We start from the raw sequence: 26,245 nt of genomic DNA, 5'->3' as shown, positions 1-26,245 counted from the left end.
CAGACAGCGGGGCACTGCCCCATCAACCGTCTCGACCATTTTGAAAGACCGAGACAAGATTGCCAAGCTTCACGGAGAAACACAACTCGCTCCTACGAAGGAACGGCTGCGACTGGGAAACTTTCAAAACGTGGACCAAGCTGTTCTCACATGGTTCAATGATGCCAGACTGCAAAACGTTCTCATGTCTGGCCCAATGTTACAAGAAAAAGCCCGCAAATTCGCTGATGCACTTGAAATAACTGGGCTCGACACCAGTATGGGTTGGCTTTTTCATTTGTGAGGAACGGAACGGAATAACTTGGCAGGTAGTTTCGGGCGAGGAAAAGGCTGCTGACAGAGAAGGCATGGATTCCTGGCGCAATGATAGTTTTCTAGAGGTGGCTGAATTGTACTCTGAAGATGATATTTTCAATGTGGATGAGACCGCATGTTTTTATCAGCTCCTGCCAGACTGGGCGATGCACCTCAATGGGCAGCAGTGCAAAGGAGGGAAGAAGTTGCATCTTTGCGTGATATTCCTGCTCTGCTGTAGTGCAACAGACATGAAGAAAATTAAACCGCTCGTAATCGGCGAGTACGCGAAGCCTCGCTGCATGAAAAACATCATGTTACCGTACTGTTTCCACTGTGTATTGAATGTACGGGAGTTTGATGCAGCACTATATTGTTGCGTGGAATTTCGAAGGGGATGTTAAGAATGTTCAATAAAGACAGTAATTCAAGCAATAATCAACCAGCAGCATTTGACATTGCTTATATTCACCACAGGGCTCAGATTGCTGGGCATTGCATAAAGTTCCAGTGGATACCTGGCCATGCCGGCGTTTCGGGAAATGAAAGAGCGGACGAAGCTGCCAGAAATGGACTCCAATACCGCAAGTTCAAAAGAACATTTTTTACAAAAGCCGATGCTTCAAACATGGCAAAAAAATATGCCTATCAAGAAAAAGACCGCATCTTGAATCTGCCGCTTCACCAAGATAACTTCCTGCGTTACATTGACCCAGAAATGAGACCGAAAATTCCACGACCACTTCCTCGACACTTAGAGACATTGTACCATCGTCTTCGACTGAACGTGGCATACACGAACAATTATCTGTACCGCATAGGACTTACCACTAACCCATACTGTGATAACTGTCGCAACTTAGAGACAATTGAGCACATATTACTAGAATGCCCCGCCTACCGCGCCGAGAGACAATTTTTTGAGCACCAAACATGGACATGATTTGCCGCGAACCGTTAACGTTACCAAGCATCTTAGGTACAATCCCCGCCCTACAAAACAGCGACGGGTTTTGGATTTATTGTTCAGATACCCGACAGAAATTGGTCTAATAGGTAAGCTTTAAAAATTGCACACTTCCTATACAAAAGCCTAAATTTACCCGCCATGTCACCTGTAAATATTAGTATTAGGTCCACTCAGACATTTCATATTTACTTTTATCCTCTTTTTCTCCCACTCTTTTCTGGAATCTTTTAATCCCATTCCCCATCCCTATACAGAGTAGCATGCCAGCGGTCATATACGCGCCGGCAAAATTCTGTTTTTCTAATAAAGAGCCCTCTCTCTCTCACACAATTCAATGTGTCCAGGTTTGAAATATCTGGGATTGACTGTATTCCATGATTCGTTATCTCTAATAACTTGTTTTACAGTCAAACCCATTTATAGCAAACTTGATTGTTCCATGACAAGTGGTCGTTGCATCAATAGTTCAGACTTGCCTTTGAAAAAAAAAGCTAATTTCAATGACACTGCAGCTGGCATCAGCAGTTACGAATTGCCACCACTTTGTTCTGAAGATATGCCTTTCAGTACTTTCATTTTTTTTTCTCGGCACTTTTATGCATGTGACTACAAGTTTCCATTAAAAACATTATCTAAAGAGTGAAATGCGGCATCATAGCACTTTCAGAACTGCGCCCAGTTCCGATCACCTGCCATTTCAAAACTATGAGCGCATCCGCCGCCATTCTTTCTTCGAGAGTGTGACATATTTTACTATCAGACTGACAAGCGGATTCTACATATGAAGTGAAGCGTTCCAGTTGGCTGTAAGCGGCAACTACGGCGGTATGCCAGCACTTTGCAAAGGACTTGCCATTACAGCTGCAGCATTGGCCACGTGTGCGCTGAGAGCCACACAGTTACATTTTTCTTATGTTGCTTCGGCCAAATAAGTGCAGAATTCCAAAGGTAGAACACCATTGCGAGCCATTATCAGCAGTAACGTAAACTAAGCATCAACAAGCCGTAACCACCGATTCTTTACAACTTTATGTGGCAGCAGCGCGTTGAGCCACATTTACACTGACTATATCGATACCAACACTTGAGCGGCATTGGTTAAAATTGGTCCTCAACAACGTGAAACCGCTTTGAAACGTGCTTTCGCATTGTAGTGAGCACGATAGTACATAACATAGTGCATGAAGTGCGGCACAGAGAACTGTGCAAGAACGAGAGTGCCACCGTCGTAGCTTACGAGATTCATGTCGCACGAACAACTCTAATATGGTGCCACCATCTTAGCCTCCGAAATAGGCGGCCACAGCCGCTGTATGCTGTGCTGCTTTGTCCTGAAGGACGCTGGAGATGTGCATTGAAAGCATGGTTACTCTAGCATTGTTGAAAGCGGGTGACTTTCCTTGCGGCTTCTGAAATCCGCGTGTGCTCTTCTTGGTGGTTGAATCTTCGTCGCGGTCAGCCTGAAGCTAGGGGGAAGGGGCTTAGTTTTGTCAGGCTTCCATGCTTTGGAACTTCGCGGGCGCCCTGCTTTTACAGCAACCGAGTTTGAAGTGCTCATAATAGAGAAATGAATTTGTTTATTGTGTAATAAGATGATAAGACGTCTTCCTCTTCACCACAATTGTAAAAGTACATCGCTTTTGAAAATGTTCGTTATACTTGGATGTAGTTTCAATAGGCAGGGTTGGAACATCGTTAAGCCGTGAAATGTGGTTGTTATAACCAATAGACTAGTATATCTGGGATCATCATAAGTGTGCTTGACTGCATCTGCATTCATTGTAATGCAGTTACTTTCCATACACCTGAAAAACAGTTATCTCCCAGGTGATAACAGTAGCATATATTATAGATTGAAAATTCATACATGAACACTGCCTGCTAGATGTACAGTGCTCTGGAAAATGCTCTGCAAGGTGCTTTTTACACTACCGGTGAGCGCTGGGGGCCAAATGCAGTCAAAATTCATCACGAGGGCCCTTGTTTTCAGCATATACCACAATACATCAGCTCGGTGTCCCTAGCACACACTGGTGGTGCAGAAAGTGTTGGCCACCATGCAGGCCGATTATCATATTTGAATCACTGAGCACTGTGCATTTATTTGAATCTCTAAAACTGTGCGCTACACACCTCTACAGGCTATATGTAGAGTAAGTTCTTGTAACGTCACTGGGATAGAAAACTGATTTCGTTATAAGCGGTAGTTTGCTAAAAATGCAAAACGATATCTATAGGAGAATCATAGTAATGCAGCAACACAAATATACACAAAAAAAGCTTGCAATAAACTGATACCTCAAAGAAAGATTTTAACAGTGGTTTACTGCATGTACTGGTACATACAACCAGGAACACAGGCACAGTGATAATGCTTCTCTGGTGGATATCAAAGGTACAGATTGTTCTCAAAAAAGATCAATGCACGGCAAAGAGAAACCCACCATATTAATGCATCACATATGTTGAGTTTTCAATCTGCTGCTGTACGGCAAATGGTGCATTTATGATGTACGTGGTTCAACACCACCACCTCAGTTTCTTGACAGAAGCCTCACTATCTTTAACCAAGGTTAAATGCTGACTTTTGTCAGCTCCTGGCACACTTAGAATTGTGTTTCTTTTTAGGGCTAATGATGCTATTCATTTCATGTAGCTAAACAAATCAGAGTACCTCAAGGGTTCTTACACGCTCTTCAATACCTAAGTTATCTGGCATTTAAAGAATAAGAATGCAATCTAAGATTGTTTAATAAAAAGAAAGAGGGGGGTGAAGGACGGAAGCCTTACTTGGGGTTCTTTGGCCGCAAGCGGTCAGAAGGTACAATCTCCGAGTAGGCTGTGTCCCAGCCCTGGTATTCCACGACATGGAAGTCGCCCTTGGTCATCTTGACCCGCGCCTCCCACCAACCAGAGGCCTCCTGCTCATTGGCTTTAGAAAACACTTCCACTTCCTGGCCTTCGGTAAAGATTTCATCACCACGTGCGCTCGATGGCAGTCGCACTCGTTGGAACGGGAACTTGTTTGGTGGCTGCCAGCTGCAAGAAAGTGCAGGGTGTCACACCTCAAACTGCCCCTCAACATAAGAATATCTGAGAAAAAGAAATGAAAGGGAAGACGAGAAAGTTACCAACACTTCTTTCCGCACAGCATAAAAGTATGTATTTGCATAGTTGCTGTATTTGTATAACTCTTAAGCCAAGTGCCAGTTACTATGTTCAGCCTGCCTCATACAAAAGAACTTCTACACTTTTAAAGGGTTACATAAGGAAGAACTCCATGCATGAACTTGTGACACAGTTGCTTGGCAGTAGCACAATTCACAAATTCAGAGTGCAGACAGGTGACAGCAGTGCGATTTGGTTATTACAACCCTTCATACTTCAATAAAAACATCAAATCCAATACAGGCATAGTTTCACTTAATTTCGCAGGCTACAGCAATTATACATTTATACAAACTTCAGAGCATCCTGAAACTTGTGGTGGATGGATGCCTCATGACTATGGCTGCGGGAAATCATGAAGCAACAGCAAAAACCATAAAAGAATAAATGAATACAACTGCATGGAAACTAAATTTGTCATAACTAGAAGTAAAATAGTGAAAAAGGAAACACTGCATGCAAGACATTACTTGAGCCTCAATTTTCAGACAGACCATGTGAATCCAAGCAAAGGTGTCCACACTGCTGCTCTCTTAACTCTAGTGTTTGCTACTGATAAAAGAAAGTGCTCTTACGCTCGTGATTAGGTACACTTTAAATATTAAGATAACCAGAGAGCACAACCACATTGTAAAATGATGTGGGACAAATGACCCAAGTCCAAAACTGCTAGGCCAATGGATAACCTTGGGACAGTGCCATTATCCAAGTGACAAAAACTTGTGGGACACTTGACTTCTTTCCTCCTTTTCTTTGTATATGCAAAGCACTGTCACAAATTCTTTGTCATGTGGCATTTCTCCCAGCTTATCTAAGAAACAAACACCAGGAACGGTGCCACACAATGCCCTTTCAAACACCCACATAAGCTAATTAAAATGTCTTATAAAAACTACACCAATATTTGCTATTATCTAACAGGCACCTACTTGCAAGTTAGGAATGTTCACCAGTAAAATTGCTTTTTGAACAATTTTTTATTCATAAAGCCTTGATATTCATATCTCTAATTCACATTAATGTGAACCACATAAAAAGGCTACGCTGCAATGTGTTCCTTACCTACCAGTCCATTAAATTTTGCAGATCATAAATAGCCTAAAAACCACACAAAAGATAACCCAGAAGTGATGTTTCAGTATTGAGTGGCGAAAGTGAAAGGCGCTTGTGAATGTTTCTGGTCGTGCCCTTGGGCTGTTACTAGTAGAGGGTATGCTCTGTTCATTACCTATAGTGCATGTAACCTAGCCAAGAAGCACCACCCTCCTAAGCATTGCCTCACCAACTCTGCACAGCACAGATTGAGCTACAAGTTGCATCAGCCAATCAGGTATTTAAAAATTCTGGGGTTTTGCAAGCCAAAACTATGCTATGATTCCATAGTGAGGGACTTGAATTTTTCTTTTGTGCACTCACTGTATGGTACGCATGCTTTTCTGCATTTCGCCCCCGTTCAGATGCAACTGCTGCGACTGGGATTTGATCTCGTACCCTCAGGCTTAGCAGCGCAACGCCAGGCCACCACGGTGGGTAATTTGGAATGAAAATCAGCCACACACAACGGAGAAAGTTATTTCATCACTGCGCACCCCTAATCGTACTTTGAGCCGTCCATTCACAACTGGCACCGTGCGACAAAGGACTAACAAGTGATGGTGGACGTGCTCTGCTTCTGGTCCTCACTACAGAGCGGCTGATGCAACAAGCAGACATCTTCTGGGTAAACTAAATAAGACATGACACAGACTTTAGAAATGCCTGAACAGGGGTAAAGCATGCACTTAGTACAAGAAACAAAACACTAATTTCAACACTTGCTTTTTCTAATGATGCCAGCCCTGCATTACACATATAGTGCATTGAAAGCTCGGGAAATGTGTGACAGGTAAATACCAGCACTTGACAAGACACTCAAGTGAGCATCCCATAGCAACTATTCCACCAGCAGAGTGCTCAACGCGGCGTTTTAAGTCTTGCTGCACAATAAGCACTACATACAAAGAAACATTAAATGTGTATATCGCAACAACAACTGAACATGCAAATCCAAGAAAGGCATCTCAAGCATTCATGTCTAGAGCAGTGAAGGTGACAAACACACAAGCTGCTGCCAGTTCCATAATGAGACGATGAATACAAAAAGTAGTGCACTAATTCGAATTGAGCAATGGATTAAATCTTTTATCAATGTAAAGTGCCAGTACAGCACTACTGCGCTCTGGGAACACCGATTATAGTGCCGTGGCCTGCTCAATAATCCCCAACACGGACAAATTAATGTTGGATAGCTAGGGGCATTTAAAAGTCATGCTAGGCACTTGTGATGGTTGAGTACTTTTTTTCAATCTCCGCTCACCCAATGGCAGTGTCGTTTTTCTTTCTTCCGTGTTAGAATTTGAAACGATCTATTGCAATGAGCCCTAATTATCTGTAGTGCATAAAAAGAGCAACATATTTTCGATATTCACTTCCCGATTGTGCAAAGCAAGCTACAACTTGGCTAGTTTCCTGAAGACACTCGCTCATGCAGAGCTTAAAAGCAGTGTACGCTTCGCTCATATTTTTACTGATGCGATTTTTGTGTGGATCACACAAACTGCCTTGACTGTGCTGGCACACCCAGTATCAAACGCTCTGCTACGTCAAGGACATTTACCAGAGCAGCTTAAACCGCCGAAACCGGCGTGCGAGACCGTTGATCACGCCCATGCGCACCACACTCGCGTCGCAGCCATGTGGAAGCCGAACGGCAAGAAATCGTGCAAAGCTATTCGTTTTTTTTTTTTTTCAGCGTTTTGCCTTTATACCTATAAATTCGATAATACGTCGAGGCAGCATCCCTTAGGCGCCTTTGGTCAATGCAAGCTTTCATTAAGCGCTCATTACGGGCAACCTCGGAGAGTCGCATCACGCAGAAGGCGTGCGCCCGCGGTGCTCGCACGCCGAGGGAGGAGCCACACATCCCGAGATCTCGCCGTGTCTTACCGACGTGCGGGCAGTGCCGAATAAAAGAGAAAACACTCACTCATTCTCGAACGCGACTGTGATGTCGTTCTCGTGGACGTCGACGACGAAGGCCTGCGCAGAGAGAGCAGCAACACGTGAGCCTCACACTACCGCTGAGGCGTTTCACAAACGCGAGGTCCGAGACGCTGGCAACGCCGTCGCGGGGCACAGATTCCTGCCGTCCGGCGATAAGCCATTCCTACATGCCTAGCTTTGAAGATACGTCGCCACAGTAGTTCACAGTTAGCACACGGAAGCTGGTTGCGATTTTATTAAGTTCAGTGACCCTATAAAGGCAGACGCCTTCGCAAAGGGAGAAACAAAGCTGTCACAGAGTGCTGCTCGGTCGCACCGCGCGTGGTCGGATGGCACGGCGCAACGACAAAGCGCACTGCCAGGAGCGTAAGGAAGACAAATTTCATCAGAAATCTTCATAAAATAAGGTGTTCGCAGGTACTTAAGCCTAAATTAAGACCGATAGCGACAGTTCGGATGGAGCGCGGCAACACATTTTTAACCCTAACAAAACTTTCGAGTTCGGTCTACTGCCCTAAGCGTTTTGACATAGCAGAACGCACATAAAAATGGGCTGGAACTCGTCCTTCAACTTTAAAAATGTCTCCGATGTGACGGACAAAAATAATTTTGGATAGTATCAGCAAATTTACCTTATAGTGGGCTCCGTTTTCGCCGCGTACTTCGACCGCCAGGTCCTCCATCTTTACAGTCATGAGCATCATGGGATTTAGATCGGTGCTATTTTTTATGCGGAGTATTCGTTTCCGCGAATGATTACTATCGCATTTTTAAAGATACGCTTTTCGTGTGAATTTTTGTATCTTCACATAATTAAAGCTTTAGCGAGATAAATGTTTATTAAATTTCATTGTGAATTCGCATCGGCTGCCTACTACTGTGTAAAGTGCGAATGGTTGTCTGTTGCAGAGCTATGCCGCCGTGTGCTGCGGGCGCGTGATGTCTTTTTCGTGTAGTGGTTTCGTTGTAAGAGGAGAAACATCTACGTTTTCTTCGTCAGATGTAGATTAGCCTCTACAGACGCTTTGCGAGTTCGCGTAAATGGCTTCCGACAGTGACGACTCGGAAGAATTTTTCGATGCTGTCTCAAGTCCGATTCGGTCTGTTGAAAACAAGTGAGTTGTCGTCGGTAATCCGAAAGCTTTTTTTTCTCACTCGATAAAGCGCAGGATTACCTTTAACAGCTTTATTAGTGGTCGGTCCCTCGCGTTTGCGTCATCACTGGCGCTGTTTTGCACCGTAACTTGAGGGATAGTGCTTCAGTGCGCCAGGAATTTCATTTGCTCGAGTGGCATGCCAAAGGCGATGCCGCCCTTCTTTTGAAAAGTGGTGTTTGACTCCACGCGCTTGGGACACGCCTCGCTCCGGCGCGCGATCCGATGGCGCGTGCCAAAGTGGCCGAAAGTGGCGCCGTACCGGCCACTCAATAAAACGCGGTGGTGTTGCGGGACCCTCAGAGCTGTCAAACGGCTGTCACAACAACGGGCCTACAACGCCCTTTGCCAATTACTTTCTCCGGCCTCCAACTCTTCGCATCATACGTCATAGAAGGAGAAAAAAAAAAAGAAACCACAAGCTTCGGTGCGCACCTGTCCGTGCTCTACAGTTGCACTTTCAAGTGCGGCGCAGGGGTCAAGGTCCAGCCCAGCATTATTTTTTGTGAGGTGTTTCCGCATTTGAGCCGTGGACTTTATACGGGTGTCACATGGCGCACTTTTGATCGCGATCAAGCCCGATCCGGATCGAATTTCTCGGTCGTGATTGGCTCCCTTGCACAAAATGCGCGACAGAGCCAATCGCAGTCGAGAATTTTGATCCGGATCGGTTGCGATCAGAAGTGCACACCGCGCTGGTATTATATATGGCCTAGCTAACAGAAGAACAGAAAATGGTAGCAGATCGCGGAATGCACATCAAATACCCGATATAATTATTGATCAATGCGTTTCGCCATAGCTGTAGAGAACATGGCAGTATATATCACACTGTTGGGATACTTGCGTTCGGGGAATGGGGGGTGGGGGGGGAAGGCAGCACAGAGCCAAGGCCATAGAGTACGGAACATATGCAACAATTTCCATATCTTCATATCCAAAGTGGGTGTGAGAGGTCTGTTTAAATTTGAAAAAGGCAATTATTTGAAAACGGCATAATAGATATCATTGTACTTGCAAATGTTTTTATTTTATTTTAAGGGCATTAGTGTGTGGCATTGTATAGTCACTACGTCAGTTTCTGTAGAGTGTGCAGTAGATGCAATGGAACAGTTTGTCTTGAGCAGTCATTTCTCGGCATGTAAGTGTTCTCGACTGGTAATCTATGTAAGGATCAGTTTTGCTAGATTCTGTTCTTTTCTTATCATCCACTGTTCATGGCCAGCTGATCGCAGTGACAACTTTGACAGAGTGCCACTCAGACCACTGACATAGCGTGAAAAGGAATAGGATCAGTACAGAGTTAAGTATAAAACCCATGCAAGCGATCTTGTGCGCGACACTGCAGCGATGCGATGGAGATGGTTGTTGCATTCGCTCGCCGCCTACAAGTCGTACCCCATGCGAGCAATAAATGATTTTGAGCGACGTGTCCCCGGTGTTGCCGGTATAAGGGCAGCAGTATACACACCGAAACTAGCATGACGCATGCTTTATTAATTTGAGTTGTATATTATTGTAAAAAGCAGCATAAAATATTTCTGAAGGTTGTGTAGTAGGTTCTTATTCTTGCACGTATAAAATTCAATAGTTTGCTTGTTCCATGCGACAATCAGTAGTATTTGAGTGATGTACATCCAGTTCCGGCTTCGCGCTATTGGCTAGTCTCTCATAGCACTTCCATGCAACGAGCGACGAATTCTAGATTTCTAGAATTGAGCGATCGAGCAACAAGACCGAGCAATCTGTTCAAGCGACAGCATACAGCCCTCCAGTAGGTGGGCTCTATGCTGTTGCAGATGTAATTGAACATTGCAACATGCAATGCGTTATGCTAACAAAGGAAGGGTAAAGCCACTAGAAAAACACATACATTGCAGTGTTTCCTGCTTTCTACTACTGAGGAATCCTTTGCCATAGGTAACACCAAAACAGAAGCCCCAGTTGTAGCCAAACATGCCATGTGTTGCAAAAATCATGCATCTTAGTTATAATGATGAACCAAGGGGCCCAATTTTTAATAATCATATCATAAGAAGCCAACAAACAAAGACACCAAAGGCAACACAGGGGAAATTACTTGTACTTGCTAATTGAAATAAGTTAATTATAAATTAATGGAATTGAATCTGGTTGAAGAAACTAATAGCTACAGGTGGGGATGATCCCACGTCTTCACATTACGTGTGCGATGCTCTACCAATTGAGCTACTGCGGCACCGTCTTCTCATGATGATAATGTTATAATATCACATACAACAATGTATTGGTGATAACATCCGGCTTCCTTAATGTTGTGATAGCCTCTATTAACTATTTGAGTATGGTGAAGTGCAATAAACGGTACAAAGTCCATTTCCATCTATTGCGCTTCACCGTACTCAAATATGCATTGCCAACTGGCCCAAAATTCTTGTCTTCTGAACCTCTACTACTTGTGCACAGGATGAAATGCTCATATCAATGCGTATAATTGCCTCCTTCACACAATTTCAATGGTCAAAGCTTGGCTTTCCAGGCAGTGTCTAGCCTGGAAAATGAGGCATAAAATAAAATCCAGTAAAATTGTCTAAAATAAATGTGATTGTCCATGTCCTGCCTCAATGTGCAATTAAAGAGGATCCCTGTAGACTGCATAGCTGCCAGGGTTCACACTATTCACATGGCTCTTAATGTGCACATAGCTCTGCTTCCTCGTGGAGCAAGCACTGATCTCAGACTTTTCTTTTTATTAGCTTTCTTGGTGTCTGCGCTCCATTTCATTTTGCTCAGTGGATAGTTATGCAGTTTAGCATCACATTGCAGTTTCTTCTATTCTGGTGGGTAATACTTGTACAGATGGTAGAAACTCTTGAAGAGTGTTATGCTACTATGCCGTCCTCTCAGGTCTGTTTGATTGATGCTGTAGCCTGCTAATATGATGAAACTCAACAAGCGCATTGCAAGTGTGTATAGTAAAAGGAGCACTGACATGTACCCATTTTCGAAGTTGTGGAAACTCGACTGTATGCTTCTCGGATGTAAAAGGATGACACTTAGCAAGTATGACATACACTTATGACATACTTTATTTTGATGCTAAAGTAGGTCCCAAAATGCCAGACCTGCTGTCATCGACATTATTGTGATGTCATGAGAGAAGAAAGTTTGCTGGCATTGTGTAGCATTGAGGCTTGGTATGTTCTTGTTGAATTTAAGACTGAGAAACTCCAACCAAAATTTCACTGTTGTTCATCAAAAAATAAATGGGTGCTGCAAGCATTTCTTCTTGCTGTGCTAGCATGCGGCAGGCTGCAGTGATCGCAGGAGCAGAGCCAGCTAACGAATGCATCATGACATAATGATGCATCCATCTACTGGGTAATGAAACCAAAGCTGATTCGTAGAAACTACCATAGCAAATTACTTGGGGCACCCTGATGCTTGCCAGTATTTTTCTAGTGTTTAGAGAGTTTGAACCTTCAAACGCAGAATAATAAAATGTCTAAAACTGCATGTCTGTCTGCTTCTTAAATGTACAGTCAAACCTCAATTTAATAGATTATTGTGTATAAAAAAGTAAATCTAAGATGTTTCTCACTTTTAACAGTGCGTAATGACTGTGGGCTTATAATGAACATTGGATATAACAAAGGTATTTTCATGTGTGATGCGACTTCATTACAGCAAGGTTCTTTGTTTTAATGGCATGCATCTTTCATTACAGCATAATGTCAGCAGTGGTCATTACAATTTTTAATTTCTCACAACATGCTATATCTCTCACATTCATTTTTGGGCCTTGCATGCAGCTTCTTTCAACCCTGCTAATAGCTCTTCTGTTTTCATTCAGGGATGCTACTGAGCAAGATGGCAAACGGTCCTCACAAGCAGAAATGGAAAAGGCAGTTGAGGTAGGTTCTTTATGATTCACATTCCTGTTACACATGCTTAGTTAAAGGAAATTGTGGGGCATGCTGCATGTGTCCCATTTGATTTATGGCAATTCGCTTGGTTGAGGCTTCCTTTGCAACCACCATAGTAGCTCTGAAATTTTCGCTGCTGGATACATCACGTCTCCAGTTGTGGCAGCACTTTGGTAGGAGCCAGATATAAATACGCCTGTGCATGTAGATGCACATGGATTTGTTCTGTACTGCAACACATCATGTGGCTACACAGACAAGCTGTAAGCTTTTAAGAGGTAGCCTTAACTTTGGGCTAACCCCTCAATTCTTTGTTCAAATGCATGTGGAACATAGAAATCCAGCTACTAAAACGATTTCACCCAAGTTTGTTGCAGAGAAAGTTCAATTCTACTGACCTTTGGAAGCTGTATTTTGACCAAAAGTCTTAAACTTATTACAAATATTGGCACATTCAGTAAGTAAGTTAAAAAAAGAACCGTAACTGCTATGTTTACAACTCTACATACCAAAAACAGAAGTTGCAGTTCTACTTATCTTCGAGTGTTTTAATGTAGACAGATATTTGTTTACAGCTTGCATGAAAGGTTTCACTACTCATGCAAGTTTTGTAGCTGTCCTATTTACAGACTAGTTATATATTTCAAACAAGCGAACAGAATATCAATATTGTGTGCTTTGGGTGTCCGAGTTGAATATCGTAGTATTGTGCGTTCATTGCAAAGCTTCACAGATTAAGCTTTGTTTCTTTTCTTTTTTCCTGGATTTAATTTCTTTGTTTCTTTAAAGAATAGCAAGCCTATATAAAGAATCTGCTCTGAGCAGCCAGTAGATTTTATCTTTCTCTTTTAAATGCAGGAAATGTCATTCAAATTTCTTCAGTGGTTGTCAAAGAAAGTGATTTCTCTATTTCATGTATTCAAATAAGAAATGCCCAGGTAAAGTTTTCTCTTAACAGGTTCAACTATTTATTGGGTAAACCTGTGCCTGCAGAATGAAGCACATAACTAAAAGAAAAAGAAGATATTGTAGTTTAACTGTGAAAGATGCAGTAACATGTATACAGGGCAAATGCTGAATTTCGTCTTTACAATGCAGAGGTGCTAAGTAGATGCCTAAAAAGCAAACATGTCAGAAGGACTGTACCACACACATTCTGCAAGCAAAATACTGGATTCCAGTCTCCTGTGTAAAGTGCTACAGTGCTTGTATGAGCAACTGCTATGAATGGCCTATTGAGGTAACACAACTCAATAGGTGGCCATTTAACTGATCACTGTATAAGATATCTGATTCAGCACTTACTAATATCCATATTCTTGATGCTTTTAGAATGCAGACACAAAGGGACTTGTGTGGCACTTTTGGATCAGGAAGGGACGTGATAACCATATTAGCCTTATTCCACAGTATTGTCAAAGATAGAAGTCCTTTATGGCTCAATAAGTCTATTATTTGGACAAGTGTATGCCCTGTGTAATGCGGATTGTTGCAATATATGCTGCATGTTCCTTGCACTGCTTTTTACAAATATATTGAGCATCCTTGCATAGTAAAGACTAGATGAAGTTCAGGTTTTGTTTAGTCTACATCTTTGTGTGGCCTTGTTTCTTAGCTCGATTAAATTATGAAGTGTAATGTGTGTAACCAACTGTCCCAGCTTTCTTTAGTTGCTTTCCAACCAGCTTCCGCCACTCCTTCTCTCTTATAATCCAGAGCATGCACTTAATAATAATAATAATAATAATAATAATAATAATAATAATAATAATAATAATAATAATAATAATAATAATAATAACAATAATAATATAGCCTTCCTTCATTTCTTATAACTGTCTTCACTTTGATGTACTTGTTATCAAGGTATCAGTTACCTTCCGTAAAAATGTTTATGCCTGTAATAAAGGGGAGGGGGGGTGTAGTGAAAAGTGATCGTATCCATACTTGTAGGCCAGTGGAGTGTCACGCACCAGCTAGTCATGTAAGCGAAACAAGTGTTGGGTTGTGATGTGGGGCTCATGGCCAGCAGTTCAACTTCGCAATGGTGTATGCATTTGCTACAATACACTGTTGCGTGGCTCTATTTTGGAGTGTTAGTGATGCAAGCTTTTGCTGCCTTGCTGCAGGAGGCCAACCGCAAAGCCCAAGAAGCCGAGCGGCGACAGCAGCAGATTGAAGAGATGCGCCGCCGTATGCTGTATGAGGATGAGGAGCCAGGATTCTCTTCGGAGCAGAGCTCTGCTGAAGGGCTTTACCTACAGCAGCAGTGAGTTCAAAATGTCATTAAGCACACAAGACAAAGAACTGCAAATGTAGTACGTACAAGTGACACATGCTCCGCCACTTTTAATGATGCTTTTATGTTTTGCACCTCATTAAATGGACCTTAAAAGGTAAAGCAAATGAAGGCAAGGAAAGCCCTTGTGCAAGTATAAGTAACTTTCCTGGGATGTTGAGAAAAGACGGGGAATGCGGGAGATGGAAATTCAAGACGATGAGCAACACGTGAACAAGGTGAATGCTTTTAATTTTAATGTCACTTTGAAGGTGCCTGCAGGTTTTGCACCTAGGGCGACAACATGCTTTTATTACGGGGGAATGCTGTTGGCTGACTTCTGCGTGCACTAACATGTCTTTAAAGTTCTTGTTTCGGTGATAGGTAACCCTGGGCACATCCGGGAACGCTTTTCGCAGACGCTCGTTACTTGATAATATTGGGTGGTATTTTCTTAGGATGTTGTTTATGTTTGGGAGTGCATTAGAATATTTTGTTATAAAGGCCGGCGGTCTGTCAGATTCTAATGTGGGCTGTCTCTTCGCCGATTCCGACTGTCTCTCCAATCTTGACGCGGCATCATAAGCTCTATGGAGAGCAACTTGGGGATAGTTCCTTTCTGCTAGCGTTGATTTAAGGTCATTTAGGTGGTGGATATAATCGTAGTCTTCGCAGCAGATTGTTCTTATACGTTTCGCTTGTCCGACAAAAATTCCTTGTTTGCAATGTCGCGGGTGATGACTGTTGTAGTCTAAATATTGCTGGCTATCTGTAGGCTTCCAGTAAAGTGTCATTCTCAGTTTTCCGTTTTCTATGTAGACCGTCGTGTCCAGGAAGTTGATCTGACTAGGAGAGTGGTGAGCAGTAAATTTAATACTCGGGTGAAAGCGATTGAAATGGCTAATTAAGTCGGTTAAGGCGCTTGTGCCGTGTTTCCATATTATAAATATGTCGTCAATGTAACGAAGATAGGTGTGGGGCTTTAAAGGGTAGGATTTCAGCAGGTCTGCTTCAAGCTGTCCCATGAAAATGTTCGCATACGTGGGAGCGAATGGCGTACCCATGCTAGTGCCGAAAATTTGCAGGTAGTGTATAGAATCGAATTCGAAATAGTTGAGCGTGAGAACTAACCTAAGGAGCGATAAGTAAACTTCAGGAGCATGCGCTTGGGGATTGATTGCGAGGGATCTAGAAACGGCTTCAATTCCTTCACTCATGGGAATGTTGGTGTAAAGGGCAGAAACATCCAAAGTGACTAGAATAGTGCGGTCGGAAAGGATTTGGTTGGCGTTGATGCCGTCGATAATTCGAAGGAAGTGCGGTGTGTCTTGAACGAAAGATGGGAGGGTGGTGGGTATGTTTGACAGGTGGTGATTTAAGAATTTAGATAGTGACTCAGTAGGTGTGTTGTTATTAGACACAATAGGCCGACCTGGGATTTCTGCTGTAAATATTTCTTCGACTGGAACTTGTGCTGCGTATATAGTTCTGACGAAACACGCAAGAAGCAAAAACACGCACCATGTGTATTTTAGGAAGAAGATAAAAGCGGCCTGCTGTTTTGTTCTTGGGTATCATGAAGCGATATTCAGATTGCGTGATTAGTTCCCTGGACAGGAGCTCCGCTATTGTGCTTATCACAATATTGCTGTAATCTGAAGTTGGGTTAGAGTCGAGTTTTCTGTAATGGGTGTGGTTGCTCAGTTGTTTAGAGGCCTCATTCTTGTACTTTTCTATAGGCCAGATTACGATGTTGCAATATGTGAAACTGTTGGGTGACAGGAGAAGAGGAAAGCCTGCTTACCTCACCATAACTGTCTAGCGCGCGGCTGGCACCTCTATCCCCGTCAGCAGTACGGGGATAGAGGAGAAGGAATGGAAAGATAAGAGATAGGAAGGAAGAGAATGCTTTGAGCTGCTAGTTCTACTGGCATAAGCTGCTCTGTAAGCACCATACACACTCAATAGATGCGCAGAAAGTGACAAATTCCACTGCGCCTGCTGCCTTGTGGGTGCGAATGCAACTACCTCACAATATATATTAGACACACAGCCAATCCTTCCTGGCTGATCAGGCCATTGTGCAATGTGCGCTATTTCATAAGCAGGCAAACTCGCATGGCCAGAGAATGTATTCCACACTGCCAATGAAAAGGCCAAGTGCGCATTGAATTCTGGCTTGCTGCCTTGTGCCACTGTTTCAGCACTGCAATATTTGAGTTACCTCCACTTCTGATGTGGGGATCTTTTCGAGTGACTATTGGTGTAACTTTGGCACATGTAACTTTTGAATGAACTGCTTTTGGTAACCTGGTTGCTATTTCGTGGCCTTGAGCTTGCGTTATGCATAGCATGTTTAACCGTACATGTCGTGCAGCAAGCTGGCAAAATTTGAGTGCATTCAATGTGGTAGAAAATTTGTATTTGAATTTTTCTTATATCACAGTTATTTACAGCAGTCTGGTAACTCTGATGACTGACAAAATTAAACAATACCCACAGCGACAGCTCCAAGGTATATGTATGCATGGTAGCGAAACTCCCAAAGAAGCCCATACGTCTTGCAATGGTGACTTGTGGAGACACGCCAGTGCCTTCTACATTTCGTGAAACCAACTTCTCATTTCGGTAAAAATCAATGTTTGTTGTTTGAGACTTGTACTAAGTCACCTACTGCACCAGTTCGCATCACATTTACTACATGCACAAAGCACACTACAGTACAAATGAAGTCTAAGCATGAGTATTCACCACAACATTGTGTCACAATCCATCGTGAATGATTTATTGACCTATCTGTATTTATAGCCCTCATTCTATAACGGCACGGCTTAGATCAGTGAGCTTTCAATATTTTATATGAATACAAAGCAGTAAGTTTACCCAGATTTTGAACTGCTGTATAGACTCATGTAAGGGCGGCACTTTTTTTCCACAATTTTGACGAGGTGTGGCCCTAACACAGGATTGAACTTTTTGGACAAAATGCTGCCGGCGCAGCCGGCGACTACTGCACACCCTGGTTCCCCAAATGTACCATTGTATCAGAAGGCAACATGCAGCACTCGCGACCTAGTAGGGCTAAGCGAAGTGCGCAGCGCATGGCATCAGGGCACTAAAGGCAATTGCTTGTCTGATGGAAATTCTTTTCTAGAAAATTTTGGGCTGCCAAGCTGGGGGTGCGGCTCTCACATAGATGTGGCCCTTATACGAGTCTATATGGTAAATACCACATGCATGTGTTCTTTGTACGAACACACATCTGTTATTTTGGTTTCAAGGTAAAATCTACGCTTTATTGAAATAATTCACAAAAACCACAGTTTCATCTTCACTAACAGCACAAGTGCCACCTGTAGATTATCTTTGGTACTGAATACATAAAACACATTTAGTAAAAAGGCAGTTAAATAATGAAGTTACTGATTAAATCTTATAAGGTTAATATTACACACTTAAACCTCGATATAAGGAAGTGGGTAAAATCGGCAATTTGCTTTGCTATATTGAAAATTTCGTTGTATTGAAATTCGACTTTTTATGCAATTAAGTACAGTCGCTGATCAATTTTTCTTACACGGAAAGTGGCTGCAGGATTTTACAAAGTATCAGGCAATTGAAAAAAGCAAATTTGAATGACAAAACAATTCATTTTGGTGAGTTTAGATGTTGGCGACGAATGGTAGAGTTTTATGCCGCGTCGACAATATCTTCAGATAGGCAGTATGAATTGAGCGAAGCCACCCACGCTTTCGCATGCACTCTGCCCCCACCCCCACGGCTGATAGCGTCACCCGCACTGGGACGACTCTATCATGAAAAGCGTCGGCAGCGGGGAGTAAATGCTCCATCTGCCTCTTGCTTCAACAAGTCATCGAAACTTGAAATTATGCAACCTTCAATACTAAACCCACGGGAAGGCAGCTTACTTGATGCCACACCATCTTGACATGCCCACTCTTTGCACGCGCGGCAGATTACCTCTAAAGCAGGGTGCGCAGCTGCCTGTGCGCTCAGCCGCACTTACAGCCATGTGCGGCCATGGCCAAAACACATGTCAGCTTACTGCCCCCTCGCCCCAGCCGTTGCACCAGCTTGATCGTGTTACTGCGAGTGAGCTTCCCTCTTCCTCTTTGCTCGCATGAGGAGACGGCACTTGTGCATCAAGGCACCATCTTTCTTTCTCGCCCTCGATACTTTCACTCGCACCTAAAGCACAAAGTGCACGAGGACGATAGGATCTTATCACACTTGTATACGGAACATGATGCGGCTTCACTTCGGCAGTGGCGTTTGCAAGCAGCTGCTTGTAATTCAATCATTTGACCATCCGTGTGTGGGGAAGTTTCCATTTATTGTCTCAGCATTCCTTTGCTGCGGAAGCAAAATATTGTTATATTGAAATCGCCTACATACTTTGTTATATTGAGATTCTAATTACATGGTGTTCTATGGACAAGAGGTTTTGAAAAGTTAAATACTTTGTTATATCGAGAATTTCATTATAATGAAGTTTGTCATATCAAGGTTTAACTATATATTGCCATTAAGTTTTATGGCTACGCATAAGATAGTTTTGAGTACATTACAATGAATCCATGTTAAATATGGTATTACCATCTTGGCATATTTCAGCGTACGTAATGACCAAACTGCATAAAGCCTGCACAGTTTCATACTCATAATTATTCATAGATGGAATCAAACAGCCTGTGACTTCATATTTTGCTATTCTAATGACATTGTCTGTACTTCTTCAAATTTTTCCAGTAGTGATGTAATAGATGCATTATTTTGATGAACTGGTGTTTTGCTCTGCCAGTATTAGTCGCACTTCAACCGCACGGCCATAGTTGATGTCACTGCCCATTGGTTTCCTACCGCATTTCAGCATCCCCTTCGCGACCATGTGAATTGATCTAGACAGCTCCCTCGAAGTAACGAAAGCCAATCTCAAAGGCCGTGCTTTTGTGTACTTCAAATGTTGGAAGTGATTGGCACAAGCCAGAAATACATTATGCTCGCCATGCGAAGGTTTGGTTTCACATTTGTGTATTGGCAGTCAGCCCAACAGTTTCTGCTGCCATTCTCTAGTTTGTGCTGCTTTTATAGCATAATCAAAAAAATTGTGGACACAATGCGGTATGCGAAGAATGCAGAAGCTGTTGCTCACTTGCAGAAAATGGTTTCTGCTGGAGCACTCGCACAGCTGTGGGCATGCACTATCTCAGCACAGTGCATGCATAGTTTCGGGAGGTTTCAGAGCAGACAGCACAGTGCTGGCCCCAAACTTTTTGGTGTCACACAAGCCATGCAAAATAGCCATTTTTGTTGGTGGGAAAGGCTTTGAGCAAGCAACTTCAAAATGAAATTTTGGATTAGATTGTGCACTGAAGCCTAGTTTGTGCATTTAACCATATTGGCCACTCTACTCTCAGTTACAATGATAAACTGATAATATTTGGACGACTGTGCCATGAGTATCCACCCATAACAATTTTGCTGAAAGTCAATGCTGGATAGACAGTGAAAATTAGTACAAAATTGCACACTCTGCAACTTGGTACTGATTTGCTGTTACTGCACTGTAACCAGACTGTACTGTGTAAAATTTGATGGAAATGACGCTTACAGCAGTATAGCCAGTGCAGGAAGTGAACACATGTTTATTGAGAGTATGACTTATAGACACGAGCTCAAGCGCTGTAGATACTGCGCATCGCTGACGCGCATCCGCACTGATACAATCACTATGCACGTCCAATACATCCTTCCTCAGGGAACAAACAAAATAGATACTTAGGTAAATATAGATATTTGTCAATGCTTATGGCACTTAATTAAAGTGTTCATCATAATGAAGCTTCTGTGGAGGCCATACCATCGATGTTTTCACAGCTGGCGTCGGAGGGGTGCCAGGCGAAGGATCGCAGCCACTTGCTTTAGCGTTGATCCTATGTGTGTTTCTAGGGATCACGCTTCAGAGGCCTGCGCTGTTGGTTCAGCTGGCACTGTAGGCGCCAGTGTATGGGAGCTTTCACCCAATGGACTCTCCTTGTTGTTATCATCGCTTTCATCACTGTACTGTTGCCCCATGCTGAGCAGATGTTGGCGATTTCACCGCAATACACGGTGATCTTGAGTTTGTATCAAGTAGGAACATGGAGCAATTTCAACGACCACCTTCGCTCATTTTGGGACCACCCCGCAGCATCCTGGAGCCTCACGTTCGTGCCTCTGCGCAATATTTCCGAAGACTTTCCAGCCTTGGCTTGGTGGTGCTTCCTTGCAGTGGTCCAAGACACCCTGCCAAAGCCATGAAGGGTAGAACGACGTCGCCTTGTTTGCAGAAGCTCTCCCGGAGAATGCCCATGTTCCAGTGGAATTGAGCGATAGGCTAGCAAACCCAGCCAGAAGTCGTACCTCGCCTCTCGAGTCTTTTTCAGGATTCGCTTTACTATTTGGACACCTTTTTCAGCCTAACCATTTGACTGTAGATAACGGGGACTGGAGGTTACGTGATTGAAGTCCTATGCTTTGGCAAACCTGGCAAATTCATGGCTCGAAAACTGGGGTTATCCGTGCAGACTTCTACAGGGCGAACATGGCACTAAGGGCTGCCATCATAGTTGCTGCAATTGTGTCTTCAACCTTCTCGACCTCGGCGAAATTGAAAAAGGCATCATAAGCAACTACTTACCATATTTACACGAATGTAAGTCGACTTGAATGTAAGTCGACCTCCCATATCGCATGTGACAGGGGGAAAAAAAAAAAAAGAAGAGCATACCCGCGGGCACATTCCATAACAAAAATTTATTAGTAGCTGGCATAGTCACTGGACTACTGATGAAGAAATTGCGGCCACTGACCAAGTCAAGGTGAAAAAACACACAGAGACGTTTCGGGACCCGTACGGGTTCCTTGGTCACACTAAAAGCGGGCAAGAGCCGCGAGTCGTTTTTATGGCAGAATGTGACGTAGGGAACGGGTGTAGTTAGCGGGAAGATTGCCATCAGTCCTGTTGATAGTGTTGTCAGTAGTTTGAATAAATAAAGATTCTAACAAGAGTCGCGTCATCGAATTCTTTTCCTTAGCTATTATAGCAGCGTTTTCCCAATCGATGCGGTGACAGCGATTATCGGCGTGTTCGGCAAGGGCGTTCGAGACTTTTTTCTTGTTGGACACGTCCCTTTGGTGCTCTTTTAGTCTTCTCGTGAATTTGCCGGTTTCACCGATGTAGCTGCAGCTGCAGTCTGCGCATGGTACCTTGTATATGACACCGGGATAATTCTTGCTTTCAAGCCGATCCTTTACGTTAACAAGCTGATTTCTCAGCTTGTTGGATGGCATGTGGGCTATTCTGAGATCGTATGTTGAGAATACGCGGCTAAGGGCTTCGCTGACACCAGGAACATATGGGACGCCAGCGCGTTTCATGAGCGACTTGCCTTGAGACGGCTTTGGATGGAGGACGCGGGCTTCCATTTTGCCAATAAACTTCTTGGGGTACCCGTTCCTGGATAATTCGTGACGAATTCTTTTCAGTTCGTTCTGCATTTCGTGGTCACTTGAGCAGATGCGTGTGGCCCGCGTCACGAAAGTGGCGGACGCGCAACCCTCAAGCACGATTTTCACCTGCCGAGAAACAAGCCGTCGAGGGCCTCCGGAACAATGACTCCATTGCCATCCTTCCTGCAGATAAGGGAAATGCCATCGTGTTGCTCGACAGAAGTGACTACAATGAGAAAATGAAGGATTTGCTATCAGACGAGGATACGTACGTCGCGATCCAAAAAGACCCCACGGTCAACCTGCAAACAAGACTGCAGAAGCTCCTCTCCAAGGTTTTTAAATTTGTTCCACCGCAGCAAAAGCATCTCTACCATCGCCTCTTGTGTACTAACGGGTCCGCACCTGCAATATACGGACTACCGAAAGTTCACAAGCCAGGCGTTCCACTACGGCCCATTGTAGACTTTACAAGGTCACCGCTGCACCGGTTATCAGGTTACCTACACCAAGTGCTGGGCCCGCTCACCGGCAAGACAGCGACGCACATTTCAAATTCTTATGCCTTCGTGGAGAAAGTGCGCGACATCTCCCTGGATGAAGACGACATTATGGTGTCATTTGACGTGAAGTCGCTCTTCACTTCAGTGCCTGTTGACCTGGCCGTTGCTACGTGCAGAGATGCCCTACTGGCGGACGACACGCTCGCTGAGCGCACCCCTTTGGAAGTACAGGACATTTGCGAGCTTTTAGACTTCTGTTTGAGCAACACCTACTTCACTTACAGCAAACATTTTTACAGGCAGATCAACGGAACTGCCATGGGTGCTTCCATTTCCGTTACTACCGCCAACTTGGTCATGGAAGTCATTGAACAGAAGGCCCTCACTGACTTCGCTCCCGCGCCGAAGGTTTTCGTCCGCTACGTAGACGACTGTTTTTGCATTGTGCGAAAGCCGGACGCTTCACGCCTCCTACGTCTTCTAAACTCTGCAAACGCAGCGCTACAATTTACCACAGAATATGAGTGTGACAACAGCCTCCCCTTCCTTGACGTCCTCGTGCGGCGAAGTGGAACGAGGCTCTCATTTGCCGTGCACAGGAAGGCGACTCATACCGGCCAGTACTTAAACTTCAATTCATGTCACCCGGCTTGCCACAAGCAATCCGTTGTCTCATCTCTCGTGACGCGGGCCACACGCATCTGCTCAAGTGACCACGAAATGCAGAACGAACTGAAAAGAATTCGTCACGAATTATCCAGGAACGGGTACCCCAAGAAGTTTATTGGCAAAATGGAAGCCCGCGTCCTCCATCCAAAGCCGTCTCAAGGCAAGTCGCTCATGAAACGCGCTGGCGTCCCATATGTTCCTGGTGTCAGCGAAGCCCTTAGCCGCGTATTCTCAACATACGATCTCAGAATAGCCCACATGCCATCCAACAAGCTGAGAAATCAGCTTGTTAACGTAAAGGATCGGCTTGAAAGCAAGAATTATCCCGGTGTCATATACAAGGTACCATGCGCAGACTGCAGCTGCAGCTACATCGGTGAAACCGGCAAATTCACGAGAAGACTAAAAGAGCACCAAAGGGACGTGTCCAACAAGAAAAAAGTCTCGAACGCCCTTGCCGAACACGCCGATAATCGCTGTCACCGCATCGATTGGGAAAACGCTGCTATAATAGCTAAGGAAAAGAATTCGATGACGCGACTCTTGTTAGAATCTTTATTTATTCAAACTACTGACAACACTATCAACAGGACTGATGGCAATCTTCCCGCTAACTACACCCGTTCCCTACGTCACATTCTGCCATAAAAACGACTCGCGGCTCTTGCCCGCGTTTAGTGTGACCAAGGAACCCGTACGGGTCCCGAAACGTCTCTGTGTGTTTTTTCACCTTGACTTGGTCAGTGGCCGCAATTTCTTCATCATCATGTTACCTGACCAGACGAACTTTCGTCGAACTCTTGACTTCACTGGACTACTCCTTCTCACTAGTGCTGCCATCGTCATTGCTGCTACGGTCCCGAAGCACATCGCCATCCAGCGAAATTCTGCTTTTGCATACATAAGTGCATTTGCATGCATATGTAAGTCCCAAGCTGAAAGCACCCAACCACACTGAGCTGTCAAGGAGGCTCTTTTGACATGTCCGGTTGGCGTAAGTTCACGGTCTGCTGCTGCCAGCCACTCGTACTCACGGCAGAGCAGGTCCTTAAAAAGCGAAGATCCATGCTTGTCTCACGACAATGTCGCACGTCACTGGCAGGGACCGATTACGCATTGCAGCAACGTACGCCGCAAGCTTGGCCTTCAGCTCCAGAAAGCGTCCCGACTTTGGCCCACGGAAACCTCTTCGCTAGCCGTCACAGGTGAAAATTTTCCTTCGGTGCCGTCACCAGTCTCGCACCACCCATTAAGAAACATCACACTTACGGCTCGCTGTGCAGTTATTTGTTTCTTCAGTGTAAAGGATGGCAGCCCTCTTCAACGCCGCTGTGAACGAGCGCTGAATGTTTAGTGGGCTCGGGGTACTCATGACGACTGAGGAAGCACGGAAGTAGCACATGGCTGGCAGTCAAATCGAACGCATGAAACTAAAGAGCTACAGGGAAAGCGAAACACGCTTGCCGCGAGCGGTGTCTGCTCTTCCATGAACTATCAATACTCCCCGCAAGCGCTGCTGTTCTGAGGGTGCCGCTGCAAGTGGAACAGCGGCACTTCCATATACTTCCATGAACTATCGACACCCCCACATGAGTGCTGTGTGCGCTGTAAAACTCTAAAAAATGTTAAAAGAAACCTTCCGAAAAGTGAACAAACGTGCAGGTTAGTGGAAAGCCGTAGAGCAAACATGAAATTGGAACTGCGTTGTAGCTTTTCTGATATCCCATTGGTCTCGCTTTTTTTTTCGGTGCCATGTTTTGGTTTCATTTGTAAGTCGACCCCCCACTTCAGATTAAAAAATTTTTTAAATGAGGTCGACTTACAGTCGTGTAAATATGGTACGAATTTCCGGCATCTAAGAAAAGATATCCATTCCGAACCTGTACCGAGCACACTTTGGAACTCGCCGCATTAGAAGTGGTTCATGTGGCTGTCTGTATGCATACTTTCTGCACGTTTCGCAGCTTTCTACTAGTGCAGTGATGTTGTCATTCAGACCGGGCCAAAAACAAGTGTTCAAGCCCTCTCCTTACACTTTTGTAACCCGAGGTGGCCAGCATGAGTTCTCTTCGGCATGCTTCGTCATATATTCTTCTGTATTACAACTTTTGAGCCTTTCAGCACTATTCTATTAATGACTGACAGTTCTTTCGAAAATGGCTTGAGTTTCCCTTTCACTGGCTGTCCACTTGCTAAGCTCGTCATCATGGTCCATAGGTACTCATCACAAAAAGTTTCCTGCTGCAATAACCACTGCGTTTCGGAAGTGACTACGTAGCCCAAGGACTGCACTGCATGAATCTCGATGTTGTTTGTAGTCCCAACATGGTCTTCACCCTGGTCTGCCGTCGACCGTGAGAACATGTCAGCGAGAACCAGTTGCTTTCTGGGAATGTACTGCAAAACAAAGTCGTATTTTAGCAGTCGCAATAAGAATATTTGCATTCGTGATGGCATATTGGCGACTTCTTTTTGCGCTATTGCTACAAGTGCTTATGATCTGTTTTGAGAAGCACTTTTATTCCGTACACAAACTTCTGAAACCTTTCACAGCCAAAGCAAATTCCAAGTGCCTCCTTTTTGATTTGTGCATAGCTTTGCTCGGCTTGGGTTAAGACACGAGATCCATATGCTACAGGTCCCCATTCATCATTGTAGCCTTGCAATAATGCTGCACTGACACTTTCCTTTGATACATGCCACATTATCTGAGTTTCTCGTTGCGGATGAAAGGTTTCAAGCAGGGGGGA

The 26,245-nt window shown here is 44.1% G+C and overlaps 2 protein-coding genes across 9 annotated transcripts in view; one reads left to right on the top strand and one right to left on the bottom strand.

Annotated features, from left to right (window-relative positions):
* Fmr1 (synaptic functional regulator FMR1) overlaps positions 1–8,212 on the bottom strand; it is a 60,986-nt gene extending 52,774 nt beyond the window's left edge. For all 7 annotated transcript variants that reach the window (XM_050189656.3, XM_050189659.3, XM_050189663.3 and 4 more), the window contains exons 1-3: positions 8,107–8,212; positions 7,458–7,510; positions 4,055–4,303 (exon numbers count right to left, since the gene is read on the bottom strand). In XM_050189656.3, the coding sequence (XP_050045613.3) occupies positions 4,055–4,303; positions 7,458–7,510; positions 8,107–8,178 (374 nt within the window). In that variant the 5' untranslated portion in view covers positions 8,179–8,212. The remainder of the gene's footprint in view (positions 1–4,054; positions 4,304–7,457; positions 7,511–8,106) is intronic.
* A 138-nt stretch (positions 8,213–8,350) lies between these two features.
* The window catches only part of LOC126542539 (WD repeat-containing protein 44), a 48,791-nt gene continuing 30,896 nt past the window's right edge, over positions 8,351–26,245 (top strand). For both annotated transcript variants that reach the window (XM_050189654.3, XM_050189653.3), the window contains exons 1-3: positions 8,351–8,589; positions 12,461–12,521; positions 14,663–14,802. In XM_050189654.3, coding sequence (XP_050045611.1) covers positions 8,516–8,589; positions 12,461–12,521; positions 14,663–14,802 — 275 coding nt within the window. In that variant the 5' untranslated portion in view covers positions 8,351–8,515. The remainder of the gene's footprint in view (positions 8,590–12,460; positions 12,522–14,662; positions 14,803–26,245) is intronic.

Source organism: Dermacentor andersoni, chromosome 2 (genome assembly GCF_023375885.2).
Source record: "Dermacentor andersoni chromosome 2, qqDerAnde1_hic_scaffold, whole genome shotgun sequence".
Classification (NCBI taxonomy): Eukaryota; Metazoa; Arthropoda; class Arachnida; order Ixodida; family Ixodidae; genus Dermacentor; species Dermacentor andersoni.
The sequence above is the reverse complement of the archived record's forward strand: the minus strand, read 5'-3'. Positions and strand labels throughout refer to the sequence as shown.